We start from the raw sequence: 14,741 nt of genomic DNA, 5'->3' as shown, positions 1-14,741 counted from the left end.
GGCAGCGGCGGGCCCGGCCTTGCGTTTATTGCGGTGGGGAGCAGGGGAGGGGCAGGACGGCGCCACCCGCCGCCGCCGCCGCCGCCGCCTCCCACCCGTACCAGCCGCGACTGCCAGGCTTGGCGCTTCCCCGGCGGGCGCTCCGAGGCGCTCAAGAGATGATCTCCGTCTCGTGGCGAGCCAGCGCCGGCGGCAGAGTGGTCCCGCAGGGGCCCGAAAAGTGGAACCTGTAAGGAAGCGGCCGGTTGAAGGGGCAGGCACGACCGGCGTCACGGTGCTTGCTTCTGGCAGCCCGGGTGCGTGTGACGGGCAGGTAGCGAGTTAGCCCCGCTGCTGAGGGAGGGGGACTTCTAGGACACAGGGACAAACTTCTGCTTCACACTCAGAAACATACAGTTGTGTCTTCATTGATTGGTTTGGGTGGGAAGGGACCTTAAAGCTCATCCAGTTCCAAACCCCTGCCCCGCCACCTTCCACTAGAGCAGGTTGCTCAAAGCCAGGTCCAAGCTAGCCTTGAGTACTGCCTGGGATGGGGCAGTCACAACTGCTCCGTTAAGAAGTGCAAGAACTTCCTTCAGTGTTAATTCTACCAAGAAAGAGCAACTGCCTCTTCTTACTTATTAGAAGAAAACAGTATTTCTTAAACATAGGGGAAAAAACCTAGATCATGTTTGTTTAAAATTTTGCCGAGCATTTTAGCAGTTCAGAGCAAAAGAGTGAAGATGCAGGCGACTAACGTTTGCTAGTTTAAAACTGGACAGCTTTACCTGAATCTGTCTGTAGCAGGAGTAGCTTCCATGTTAAACTCTGCAACTGGCACTCCTCTAGCAGATACCTGTGGGGCAAACATTGCAGCAGGATACACCACAGAGGAGGTTCCGACCTGCAGGCACAGGGTGAAAAACAACGAGTGTAGCAGGCCAGCAGTTAAACAGGCAAAACCAAACCAACCCACGAGGCAAGGACCCTTCTCAGAACACTGGATGTGCAAAACCACTAAAGCATGAAGATCCCTACCAAAATGAAGCCAAATCAGTATCTACTTAGTGTCACTGCACATGTAGCAGAATTGGGAGTGGTTTCTCTGATGTAACCCAAAGAAACCTGTTTGCAGATTATAACTGGAAAGACCTTGTATTCAGGAAAACAAAACAAGATGTTCCTTGTTAGTTGGGGTTAGTCTGTGAAGGGTACACAATATTCTAAGTAAGCGTTTGGGTCAGTGAGCTGGAACCAGTGAGCATGTAAACCACCTCACAAAAGAAGGCAGCCTATGATAACAGCTGGCTACCTTCTTACCACATTTTGTCACTTTTTTCTTAGCCGAGCCTCAAAATAATCATAATTTTCACTGTTCAAGAAATTCAGCAGCCAAACAGTATTACTGAACCTCTAACACTTGAACCTCTAACCCCTGTGTGTGTACTGAATGCAGATGGCAGGTGCCAGCTGAGCACAATGCACACATGCTGAATCTGCTGATTTCCGAGTAGTGTATGTATGTTTTCAGACTTCATGGCCTTTTAAAGTTTCACGACAACAGAGAATCCTCAGGGGCTTTCAGTTTCCTCAGGGAAATGTGCATGCAACCCCTTTACCCAGGTCGTGCAACCCCTTTAGTGTGGCTTCCCCGTTGGTTGAGAGGCCAGGTAACAAGTGCGTCACTCACTACCAAGCAGAGGTCACAAATATCAAGCTCCTTTTCCACCTCAGTGAGAATGTTGGGATCCAGGGTTTCACCAAACCATACAACATGGGGACGGAGGAGTCCATTGCAGCCGTCCTCCTCGCACCTGTTTGAAAAAGGAAGAAGGTCGCACATGGTTGTTTTCATTCTCATTTGGGCATATCTCACCTGCCTTCCATCCTCCACTTCTCTCTTTCACAGCCCTCCCCACACCCTCCTCTACTGTGAGCTGGGCAGAGGACGGCTGATGCTGTGCCACACGTATGGCTGGAAATACACACGTGCTGCCTGGCCAGGTGGAACATGTTGCTGAACAGTTGTGCAACTCAAATACTTAGTGGTGTCAGCCCCCTGCCCAGTGCCTGGAATGCATGAAACTTGAAACATAGTATGTGCTACTGACCTCAGCCTCCATCGACTTTAACAAACTGGCCAATGGGTTTTTAAGGAGAAAGTGAACTGACAGACGTATTGTGTTAGCTTCCTTTCCTTAGGAACCAGATGAAAAACATGGTGGTCTCTTGCATCTGTAGCCATTATAAAAGAGCACCATGGCACATTTGAAGCCTGCAAAGGACTATGCTGTGGCTGTGCCACAGCACAGTGCTCCAGATTGACTAATGGCAGGCAGCACCCACAAAGTAGCAAAATGTTTACTGTGTAGCACTTAGTGTCTTACTTCAATTCTACTATGACTCCACTTACTACAAGCCCCATGAATTCAGGCATGTTTCAGCTTGATGCTCAAGTACACAAACATGCCATGCCTTTCACATGACAGTAAACTTCCAGTGCACACTCCTGCTCTCTGCTGTCTCCCCTAACTTTAGATCAGTTCTCTGAAGAACAGTCACACCTTTTTCTCCTGGAGAAAGTCTCCATGTCCTTCCAAAACTACATGAACAGTAACGTAAGCCTCTGAGATGCACAACAAAGCATAAAGAGGTAACAGCAAAACACAAATTAGTCCTCACGTACTGAGGAAGCTCTTCAACTGGAATCGCAGCATCCTCTGTGTCAGGATCTGGGGCCCTGAAGTTACAAAATCGCAATACATATTCAGCCATACATAGTGCATTTTGTACATTAATAAAAACTCAGTATTCTCTAAAGCACACTCTCCAATCAAGAAATCTTTGCAACTTCAGCCAACTTCAACACCTACCACAACCCTACCATACCACACACAGGGGAAGCAGGTGTTTATCCAGGATTATCCCAGAGGTAAGCAACTGTCCTAAGCTGGTCAAACTCTGAGAGAGGCACAACAAACATTTAAGTAACTACCTAAAGGTCTGGTGAAATACGAAGGGAAAATACCTAAAAATCTATGACCATATGCCTCTCCTCTTTTTTTTTAGAGGTGAAAGCAAGGGGATGGCTAGAAAAAGGCGACTGAAAGATTTTTCTGCAACTTTTGAAGTTACAGAAATCCTGGGAACTGACACCTCCCTCCCAGTTGTTTATTACATCTCTATTTTGAGGCCTGTAATAATGAGAATCTTACTGAGGAGCCGAAGGACAAAAGCTGCTAGGTGCTAGACAAAGAAGAGGACAATACGTGTATCGAGTGATGGCAGTTCAATTTCAGGAATAATCACCTGATTTAATAAAAAACCTGGGGAGGTGAAGAGGATGGCAGAAAATACACATTCTCAAAGAGTACAATTAGCTGATGTCCAAAATAAGAGTTTCAGACCATCTGAAATTCTTCTAATTAAAACATACTTAGCATTGTGCTAACAGTTATTCTTTCACAGGACTTACAACATCATGGGCTCTCACTGAAGTTACTGAACAGCACATGGTTCCAAACAGCTGTGTAAAATTTAAGTCTTAATACTACTGATGTAAAACAGGATGGGCAGCCAAACTCCTGTATGCTCCTAAACTGGCTCCTTTCCTACTGAACAGCAAAGTAGAAAATGCATTTTACAAGCAGATGTATTAATTACCCTTTCCCAGCCAACGCGGGGCATATTGGACTCTTGTAATCTGCAGCTACGTTTCCACAGTTGGTGCATCGAGTTTTAAATAAACTACCTGAAACACACCAAGAGAAAACATTAGGGATCAAACATGGCTGTGTGAGCAAGTGGTTGTGTTTATCCTGTATGGCCTTTATTTGACTTTGAAGACTACACCTCGTAACTTGGGTAACAACAGCCAAGTGTTGAAACCTGTCAGCATTATGAAGGAGATGATTTACACAGTGCAAACACACGCTTTTGTTCAGCAACCCAAGGTGACCAGTGCCACTGTTAAGCACAGGCCAGACCCAGCAAAGAGACACAACACAGTCCCTTCAGCTGAAAGGAAACAGAGAAGAGCAACAACAGTCCCTTTAAAACTATGACTCAATCAAAATTAAACTATGCCCAATGCATATGAAGTACCCAAAACAACTTCCAAAAGAGAACATGGTGTTACAGTAAATAACTTTGTGCAAGTTATTACCATTTTAATGGCAAGTTTCTTTTCTCCCAGTACTTATCCGGCTCTCTCTTCTTCCCCCGGGTTTGCTGGCCCATAAGCAGACAGGTAAGCTGATTCTTACCGTGGATTTCTAAGAGGTGCTTTGTGCCTGCCTTTCTGTGTAGTTCATCAATATTCTGAGTAATGACCACAACGCTCCGTCCTTGCTTGCTCAGTCGCTTTTCGCACTCTGCAATGGCAATATGTGCAGGGTTCGGGTGTTTACTCAACATCACCTCCCGGCGGTAGTGGTAAAACTCCCACACACGAGAAGGGTTTCGTGCAAAAGCCTCTGGAGTAGCCAGCTCCTGGAAAAGACACGACAAGTCATGCTACCAGCGAAAGGGCAAGAAAATGCCCTCCCCAGAGGAAACCAGCTAGATTCCTGCCACTTACACTGCTCCCAGCACAAGATTATCAGAAGCAAATTATTTATAATCAGATGCAGTTGATGAAAATATACTTCAATAGCCCTTATAGGGATGACAAGTCCAATTATCTTATCAAATGAGGAAATAACCAGTATCAACAGTGTGGTACATGGTTTTACACAGTACACCTGTGCTGCTCCACCAAATTAGACTGTAGTGCAGCACAAAGAAAGATATTTCAATGCACACAACTTTTAGGGTTCAAAACTCTTTTTCACAGCAGCCATAAAACTCAACATTACGTGGATATATTTCCTTTGCTAGCAACTTCTTTTCTGCCTTAAGTGTAACACAAGCCAAATTATAGCCATTGTCAAAACCAAAGTCTAATGTCTTAGATTTTACCAACATGTAAAAGACAAGCTGTACTTTTCACAGTAATTTTAACTTTGCCTTATCTTCTTTTTAAAATAAGGAGTATCTCAGTCTAATGCTGCAACATGCAATTCTGCTGATATAAAAATGCTGAATGCAAGATTTCTGCTGCAGAAGAACCAGGCATTTATACACATGCATGCTTCATTTGAATTGATAGTCACTGAAAGAAAAAAATGCATCTTTAGATTCAAACCATCTTGAAAAACTCATATCTCTGACCCCTTTTTAACCTCATCAAATCTTTCATGAGTGCTGCATTAAGAAACGTAAAGAAAGCCAACAAGATAGCAACATTTGAGGCAGCATTTATTGACAGTGTGGCAGTTACATGAAACACCTGCACCAGCATGCAGGATCAGACTCCTGAGGCACCTATGCAACTCATGCAGGTGCTCGCCACTGCACCCCTCCACCCCACAGCATCTGCTTTGGCCTCCTCTCCCACCCCAGTGCCTCCCGGCGCCGCAAGGTCACACCAGCAAGAGACAAAGCTTGTGGGAGTTAAAGACTGCGAAGAACAATGCCCCCAAACAATAAAAAACATCCTAAAACATTTTTAAAGAGTATAATAAACCAAGATTCAATGAAAAACAACTAGTCACTATCATTGGTTCTGTCCTTTGTTATTTCGGCAAAACGTTCTTAAGTTTAAAACAGGAAGTAGGAAATAAGGTAGGAAAACAGTGAGAGTGTTGAAAGATGATCACACAGCTAAGCTGCAAGGCAACAAGGAAACAAGGATGGTAGAAAGACCCAGAGAGAACACCGATTTTCCCAAATAACTGATAAGGACAGAGAAGCAGCTGCAGCTGCAGACAGGGGTGTAAAGGGACAGCTCTGGCGAGTACTTCCACCCTCCAAGGTGCCCAGCTTCTCCGGACCCTTCACTATCACCCACCCAACAGGCATTCCACCGGAGCTGCGCAGACAGTGCCACCAGTACGTACCTGGGCTTGCCACTTCCTCCAGAAACCTCCAGCCCCTCTGAAGGTCGGGACCCCACTCTCTGCACTAACGCCAGCTCCTGTGATGATGACTATGTGCTTTGCTTTGGCAAACACCTCTCGAAAATCAGCCATATCTATGTGCAGGGAGGAAAAACAAACAGCTGCTCAAATGCTTGTACTTTTATTTAAGAAGCCGTAGAGACAGTACTGGCAAACTTACACATCTAGAGATGGGTTCCACCCAGTACACCTCCCAGTACTTTAAGGATAGAATACTAATTTGTTTCTGAGTTTTTCCATATAAGAATTCGAAGGGAAATTCCTGGAGATTCTCAAAAACATGTATGAGCAAGCCTGGGAGGGCAACAGGTATTAAACTATGAATACACTCAATATTTGAAAGACAGAGCCTTAAACTAAAACCACGCAGTTAGTGCTACCTTAATAACAACTGTTGCCACAGTCACCCAGGAACTGTTTGCTTCCTCATTGTAAGGCAAGATCCCAAGATGGAAAAAAATCTACACTTAGTTACAAAGTATCACCTTCAAAATTAAAGGCATTTGGAAAAAAGCTTTTCCTGCTGAGGCATCTTGGTCATTTTCTATTTTCGAATGCACATTCTCCCCCCTTTGCCTCTGCAAGGTAAAGTCCCTTGGGAAAGAAGATGGGAAATTTCCTTTGCATTTTTCTATGGGTCAAAACAACATTAAAAAAGAACAGGTTAGTTACAGAGAGACAAAAAAAAATCTCTTCCAGCTTACCTCAGATATTAATTTTAAAGCAACATATTTTAGAATCAAAGAAAAGCTGAGGTGAGAAGGGACCTCTGGAGACTGTCCAACACCCTGCTCAAACAGGGTCAGGCATAGCAGGACCATGTCCAGTCCGGTGGGGTTTGAGTGCCCCCAAGGATGGAGACTATAACCTCTCTGCACAACCCATTCCCATGTTTGACCACCCTCATAGCAAAAAGCAGTGTTTCCTTGTGTTCAGATGGAATCTTGTGTGCTTTGTGTCCCTCATCTCATGTCCTGCCACTGGGCAGTACTTGAGAAGAGTCCAGCTTTGTCTTCACTCCCTCCCATCACGTGTTTTTATGCACTGGTAAGATGCTCCTGAGCCTGGTGTCCTAAAGCCTGAGCAGCCCTGGCTCCCCACAGCCTCTCCTCACATTTCAGCTGCTCGAAGCCATTAATCATCTTCAAAGCCCTTCGATGGACTCTCTCCAGTTTGCCCACATCTTTGTCACACTGGGGCGCCCAGCATTGGATCTAGCCTTCCAGGTGTGTCTGACCATGCTGAGCAGAAGGCAAGGATCACCTCCCACAGCCAGATGGAGATGCTCTGCTGAGTACATCCCAAGACACCCACTGGCCTTTGCTGCCCCAAGGGCTTATCGCTGGCTCACAGTCAATTTGGTGCCCATCAGGACCCTTCAGAGCCTCTTCCACCAAGCTGCTTTCCCACTGATCAACACCAAACTGTCCTGGTGCTTAAGATTGTTTCAATGCAGGACTTGGCATTTCCACTTGCCGACCTTCATGAGGCTTATGTTAGCCCATGTTGCCAGGCTGTTGATGTCCCCCTGGATAACAGCATGACTCTCTGGTGTATCAGCCACTCCTTCTAGTTTGGTACCATCCCCAAACTTGCTGAGGGTACACTGCCCCATCATCCAGATCGCTAATGAAGGTGTTAAATAATATTTGCAAGACTCCTACAGTACACCACTAATGACAGGCCTTCAGCTGAACTTTGAACTGCTGATCAGAACCCTAATCTTCATGATTTACTCTGTGTTCTTTAGAGGTTTTTATTTTGTTAGGGGGGTTACCACGATAACTGTGAAGTTCTGTGCACAGTTTCAAGTTAAGGCACATCCTCACTTTAAAAAACAAACACAACCCTCCCCCGGAAAGAAAATAAAAAGAAGATATTTACTACTACCAGACTGAACAAGGCTATTAGGGTTGCCCAATACCCTGCTCCTGAGTAGCTACAAATGATTGAGGGCCTCCATAATTCTTGTGCAAAGAAACAAGGAATGATTTTTATTACCCGCTAGGATTATGAAAAGGAACTGCAATTAACCAGCATATGTTTGTGTGCATAAATTAAACACTAAAACCATGTTGCCAGGAAATCACACTGACTCAACTATGCAAGGATTTGGGGAACTATACAGAATACAGACATAAAAGATGAATTTTAGCAGCCAGGGAGGGGGGAGATAGGAGAGGAAACGAAGTTCAAGCTGTTCTAAGCATTCTGAACTAAGCTATAGATTACACGTATTACACAAAACCTTATAGAATTTAAAATTTAGCTTAAAACCTGTCCAGGGTAAGCAAGGAAACACATTAATGTCTTACTTGAACTAGGACGAGCCATTTCCATGCAAAACTTAGGTTTCTTTGAAGAAGAAGCCTTAAGTCCACAATACACTTGGGAAGCCAGCCTTCTAGCGGTAAATTGAAAGAGACTCATCAGCATCCCTCTTAAGTACTTCACCTGAGGAGAAATAAGGGGAACACAAGCGGCCCACTGAGGGAGGGTATTTCTGCAAGGGTTTCTCCGTAAAAAACAGGTACAAAGATTATTCATCACAGTTTTCTCCTGCACCTTCCCTTCCTTGCCCTGCAAAACCCAGACATCTCACATAAGCGATCCTGACAATGGGATGATCTTTTGCTTCCAGTTAAGAACCCAAGATGTTCATTCTGCTCAAAGAACAAATTCGCTAAAGCCCCAAAACACACCGCCGCGGGTTTTCTACAACATTTAACTTGCCGATTTTGCCGTCTCACGCCAAAGCAGCTCCCACGATCCGACCGTCAACCGCGTTTTAAGAATACAAAACCAACCCCGACAGGCGCTTTGCTACGCAGGCTTCACCCGGGGACGGAGCAGCGGCAGCAGCCCCAGCGGGCAGCATGCGTACATGCTGATGCCCGCCTGCAACAGGGCGAAGGCGAACCGCCCCGGGGGACGGAGTCGCGTCGGGAAGGAGGCGGCGGTGGCCGCCACCACCACCGCCGCCGCCGCCGCCGCCGCCTCCCCCTCGGGGCGGAGGCCCTGGGCCGCAGATTCTCGCCGCGCCGGAAGCCCTTACCTCAGCGCGGTGACCCGCCGCGGCTGTGCGGCCGAGCCGTGCGGCGCCGCGCGTCCCGCCCCAGGTTTGCGGCGGGGCCGGCCCGCGCTCAGCTCCGCCCTCGCCCTTTCGCTGTGGAACAGCTGACAGAGCTCCCGCCCGGCCACAAGCGTGTGGGGCCGATGGGGAAGGATGGAGTCCGGCATCAACTCCCGAGGCAGCGCGGCCTTCTCACAACGTTTCCCTACTCCGACGTCTCACGTAGATTAAGTTATGCTTAATAACCTGGATGTGCAGTTCACACATTCACTGACCAAACTTCCCTATGCTGCTATGCTACCAGAGCTTGGATAGCTTAGAGTCTCCACAGTGTTTATGAGGAAGTATGGTTTTAGCTTGTTTTTCTGCAGAAACAAGACACCAACCACTTTTATCCAGCCTTCTCTTCACCCTTCCCCAACAACTTTAAATGGCTCTCGTCCTTTTCAGTCAATCTGAGATTTTACACATTTTTGTCCCTTTGAATGCCTTAAACTACCTGCTAAACAGATGAAGAGGTCCCTAAAATGCATATCCTGACATGGGGAGGGCTGAAAAGCATGTACTGCAGTCCCACCTAGCCCCTGCCGCTGACCTGGCCTCTCTGTACGGTTACCCACAGACAGAGAAGGATACCCAGAGGCTGCTCCCAGGGCCTGCATCCTGCGCTTCTTTCATTACACTGCTGCTTCTTACTGCTTATGTCATAGCAGGATGCAATATTCCACCTCCAGTTGCAAACATGAAGGAAGACAGTTGCCAGGGAACATTCAAGATGGAGCAGTACCAATTAAACCCTGTGCTCATGCTCACTGGGCTGTACCAGCTGCTCTCCCAGAGCTCTGGCTGAAGCCACACAATGCATGTATGCTTGAAAAAACACTTAAATTCAGAAAACCAAGAGGAAGGCCAGCATGATCTTACCATTATAACTATCATGATAGCAATCAGGCAACACTGAGGAGGCAGGTTTGTTCTGGCAGGTCAGATGGAGGAGGGATGGGCTCTGCTCTATGTTATGCAGTGTTGTAACTGGGGTTGGCTTGTTTTCTGAGACTGAAGTCTTAGTATGGATTGTACACCCTGCATCTTAGACAGTGTACTTCAGATGCTGATTAATAGTAAAATAAACCAACCCCAAACCCAACAAACCAACAATGAAAATCAATTTGCAGTTGGATTATCACCACAGTTTTCTTCCACTAATTACAAAGTTCAAGACAGCAAACTACTAGTCTAACATTACTAACATTAGTGCTTCTGTTCACACAGCTTTGAGGAGCATATCAACTAAAATGCTTGCATTTTCACATTACCCCATTGCATTTGTTAGATATCCCCCTTCTAACTTTAAATTAACTAAGGGCAGAGCATGTTAATATGCAATGTTTGCAAAAGTACAGGTCTTTTAATAATAAGTCATGATAGCACAAGTTACGCAAAATGGGTACAGCATGAAAGGAGGCTTGCTTTGGTTTCCTTGGCATGTGTAGATTGTATACCCCAAGCAGTATAATCATCCCAGTGTTTCCAAAGCAATCCATCACTCATTCTGTATTCAGAAAGGTCTGAAACCGTCAGCTCAGCTGATGCTAACCTGGTGTGAACACTGAATCTTTGCCATCGGAAAATGGCCACATCAACTCTCAAAGATGTTTGTAGTGGTCTTGGACAAATATGTTTATGCAAATGTGTGAAAAATGCGCGTTTTCTGAAAAGCTTTATAAAAAGATTAGAGTGACATCTAAAATTGATTTCAAGCAGCGGTGTTGGGTGTAGACACCTGGTAGTGTTCTATGATCATCTGTGCTTGATAAAATACTTCTGCACAAGTCTTTTCTATTACAGCAATTTCCTCCAGCAGAGGTATCGTTAATGCAACTCTAGGTGGACACCAGAAGTATTAAATGTTCTGCAGAGACAGTCATATCACCAAAATCAATTAACATGTAAGAATCATGTAAGGCTCAGAAGAGCCAAAAGCTATGTCAAGGGCAAGCACACTATCTCCCCCTCTCCTTTCACTCCTCCCCCAGCACATTACCCTCCTAGCTGCCAACTGCTTTCTACTCAGCAGAGGCATTGACATATTTAGCCACAAGGCTGTCCAATCCACCTCCCAGGAGCTTGTCCCGTGTCCCCTTGACCCACATAATGTCATTCTCTGGCAGAAGCTCCCCAACTCTGCTCCTCCTCCTATGAAGGACAGGGAAAACAGCAGGTGACCTGTATCTACAGGGGCTGCTATTCTCCTCTTAGGCTGCACAAACTGGTCAGTGTGGAAACAGATGAATAACCAGCACCCAGTCTTCTACTCCAGTCATATCATTCTCCAGCACTTTTACAAATGACTTTACATCTTAGCACCTCCAGCTAGAACCAGTGTGCTATTTGACCACGAGACCTCACTGTACCAAACACAGGCAAGGCATTTTTTTTTTAAATCCCAAGTAAACAGTCTGTATTCTAACACACAGTAGGTCTGTACCAATTAAATACAGTATGGCAGTATATAAATTACAGTTCTTTACAGTAAATAGTAAAATACAAGAGTCCGCTTACTGTACACAACAATCAAAGAAAGAACAGCAGCTTTTCAGTAAGGTCCCAGGTATCTCAATCATTCACTTGCTAAGAAACAAAGAACAGATACAGCAGGCCATTCACTTCACTCCTTTTTTACCGTGTTACTTTACAAATAGCCACAACGCTTGTACAGGCATCTACAGTATCTACATGTGGAACAACCTTTTTAGGAATTCATGAGCACCAGACATAAATCCCTCCATCATTCCCAACATTAAAATAAACTTTACAGATTAAAATTACTTTAGCAGGTTCTATTTCAGCTTGATAATAACCAGCAAGTAACAAGTGCAAAGTTTGCAGTCATGATCCATTTACTGCTTCTTTGTTTCCCCATTCCCCCCCCCCCAATAAACCAACCCCCTCCTCCCCCAAAAAGCCCAAATGTTGTCCTCTCACACCCTTGCAGTAATACTGTTCCTGCAGTCAAACTGCCCAGCTGGCTTATGTGAACATATGAAATGCCAGACATGTAGCCTCAGGCATTGTTAGTCATTTCAATCCAACGCCAAGTCAGCACAGTGGCAGGCCTCTAGGAAGACAAAAAATACGAAGCAGTTGGACATTTCAGTGTGCTTAAACACGGAACGTAAGGCTGCACGGTGCCCGGTGACTAAAAGAAGCATGGCACCATGTTACCAGTTAAAACATTTACAATAGAAAGATAGAAACAGTAAATGTGTCAGTCTAAAACAAGTTCTTTGGTAATTAAGAACAGCAAACCATAGCTTCCCCCCCACCCAAATATGGATTTACATCCTGCTTTTTCCACAATAAAATATTTTTTGTTGTTTAAAATATATCTTCCAAGTTGTTGTGTATCAAACAGTCCAGTACCTCAGTTATCTACAGGTCAGCTTTAACTGTATTTTAGTGTGCAGCCATATCTGCCCACTGGCAGACAAACTATAGATACACAATCATATATATATATAATATATATATTATTTATAAAAAAATTAGAGAATTAAGTCAAGGACTCTAGAGAATACACATTCCATATGGACAGATTAAAATGTACAATAGCTTCAAAAATCCATAAAGTTTTCTACACAGTGATGCGTGTAGTAAGTGCAAAAATACTGCAGTTTAGTTAATCCAAGATTTCCTGTTCTCCTGTTTCCTAGAAAAAGCAGAAGCTGCTGCATCTCCCGAATGGCAGAGGATCTCTCCTCCTGTTTTAGGTGATGAGCCTTGAAGAGCAGAACTTCTCTGTTTATCTGAAGTGGAAGGTGCCTGAGACCGTGAAGTGCTACTCCATTTCCTTACGGAAGCTGGTGCTTTGCTGAGGCGCCCAGGACGAACAAAGACACCGTGTCGTGGTTTGCAGTGAAAGTACTCTCTGCCTTTTACAATTCCATCATGCTTCCCTTCAATGAAAACAAATGCATGGAATTAGTTGTTGGCGCTTGGTTTAGCATGTACAATTGCAGCCTCGAAGTGCAAAGACCCTTGGTTATAGAATCACAGAATAGTTAGGGTTGGAAACGACCTTAAGATCATCTAGTCCCAACCCCCCTGACATGGGCAGGGACACCTCACACTAAACCATCTCACCCAAGGCGCTGTGCAACCTGGCCTTGAACACTGCCAGGGATGGAGCATTCACAACTTCCTTGGGCAACCCATTCCAGTGCCTCACCACCCTTACAGTAAATAACTTCCTCCTTATATCCAAACTAAACTTTCCCTGTTTAAGTTTTAACCCATTACCCCTTGTCCTATCGCTACAGTCTCTAATGAAGAGTTCCTCCCCAGCATCCCTATAGGCCCCTTTCAGATACTGGAAGGCTGCTATGAGATCTCCACGCAGCCTTCTCTTCTCCAGGCTGAACAGCCCCAACTTTCTCACCCTGTCTTTATAGGGGAGGTGCTCCAGTCCCCTGATCATCCTCGTGGCCTCCTCTGGACTCGTTCCAACAGTTCCATGTCCTTTTTATGTTGAGGACACCAGAACTGTACAGAATACTCCAGGTGAGGTCTCACAAGAGCAGAGTAGAGGGGCAGGATCACCTCCTTTGACCTGCTGGTCACGCTCCTTTTGATGCAGCCCAGGATACGGTTGGCTTTCTGGGCTGTGAGCGCACACTGAAGCCGGCTTATGTTAAGTTTCTCATCAACCCACACCCCCAAGTCCTTCTCCTCAGGGCTGCTCTGAATCTCATCTTTGCCCAACCTGTAGCTGTGCCTGGGATTGCTCCAACCCAGGTGTAGGACCTTGCACTTGGCATGGGCATCAGCCCACCTCACAAGCGTGTCGAGGTCCCTCTGGATGGCATTCCTTCCCTCCAGGGTATCAACAGAACCACACAGCTTGGTGTCATCGGCAAACTTGCTGCGGGCGCACTCAATCCCACTGTCCATGTCAGCGACAAAGATGTTGAACAAGACCGGTCCCAACACCGATCCCTGAGGGACACCACTCATTACTGGTCTCCAGCCGGACACTGAGCCATTGACCACAACTCTCTGTGTGTGGCCATCCAGCCAGTTCTTTATCCACCGCATGGTCCATCCATCAAATTGATGTCTCTCCAGTTTAGAGACAAGGATGTTGTGTGGGACAGTGTCAAACGCTTTACACAAGTCCAGGCAGATGACATCAACTGCTCTACCCCTGTCCATCAGTTCTGTAGCCCCATCACAGAAGGCCACCAAATTGGTCAGGCAGGATTTCCCCTTAGTGAAGCCATGCTGGCATCTGTCACACAGTCAAGACTATTAATGCTGAGCAATGAAGCCAGATGCATACCATACACTAGGGAGAACAAAACCTGGAAAGGAGGCCTTGAATGTGACCAAAAAGATGATTTCCCCAAATACTGCTTTGCTAACTAACAAAGTTTAAAAAAAAAAAATCAAATGTTTGTTCATTTTACAAAATAAACTATCATCAAAGCCAATTCCTTGGAAGGCCTAAAACTTCACTGCCAGAGAAACTTCTAGTATCAGTGTTAGTATCTATTAAACTACTAAAAACATAACATCTTTTTCAAATATCTGAAGCATTTCTGTGGGAGTTTCTAAACACTTGCAGAGCACTCACTTTTTCTGACCCCACTGACCTGGAGTTAAAGTAAACCTGTGCTCTGTAACTGAAAACT

At 45.5% G+C, this 14,741-nt stretch overlaps 2 protein-coding genes across 7 annotated transcripts in view; both read right to left on the bottom strand.

Annotated features, from left to right (window-relative positions):
* Positions 1-117: 117 nt before the first annotated feature.
* Positions 118-9,141, bottom strand: SIRT5 (sirtuin 5). 2 transcript variants are annotated; one of them, XM_057424387.1, is made up of 9 exons: positions 9,034-9,141; positions 8,294-8,432; positions 5,919-6,052; positions 4,245-4,470; positions 3,643-3,730; positions 2,666-2,719; positions 1,670-1,793; positions 768-883; positions 118-227 (listed from the first exon to the last, which is right to left on the bottom strand). In XM_057424387.1, exons 2-9 carry the CDS (start codon positions 8,412-8,414, stop codon positions 152-154), a joined length of 939 nt encoding a protein of 312 aa, XP_057280370.1. In that variant the 5' UTR covers positions 8,415-8,432; positions 9,034-9,141; the 3' UTR covers positions 118-151. The 2 variants fall into 2 exon arrangements, with proteins under 2 accessions (XP_057280370.1, XP_057280371.1); XM_057424388.1 differs by lacking the exon at positions 118-227 and adding an exon at positions 2,544-2,581 and having other exon boundaries at positions 762-883.
* Positions 9,142-12,016: 2,875 nt separating this feature from the next.
* Positions 12,017-14,741, bottom strand: part of KIF13A (kinesin family member 13A) — a 108,037-nt gene continuing 105,312 nt past the window's right edge. For all 5 annotated transcript variants that reach the window (XM_057424340.1, XM_057424341.1, XM_057424343.1 and 2 more), the window contains one exon: positions 12,017-13,007. In XM_057424340.1, coding sequence (XP_057280323.1) covers positions 12,727-13,007 — 281 coding nt within the window. In that variant the 3' untranslated portion in view covers positions 12,017-12,726. The remainder of the gene's footprint in view (positions 13,008-14,741) is intronic.

The sequence above is a fragment of the Pezoporus wallicus genome, unplaced genomic scaffold (genome assembly GCF_028554395.1).
Source record: "Pezoporus wallicus isolate ANWC-B61680 ecotype Strahan unplaced genomic scaffold, APGP_CSIRO_Pwel_v1 contig_5485, whole genome shotgun sequence".
Classification (NCBI taxonomy): Eukaryota; Metazoa; Chordata; class Aves; order Psittaciformes; family Psittacidae; genus Pezoporus; species Pezoporus wallicus.
The sequence above is the reverse complement of the archived record's forward strand: the minus strand, read 5'-3'. Positions and strand labels throughout refer to the sequence as shown.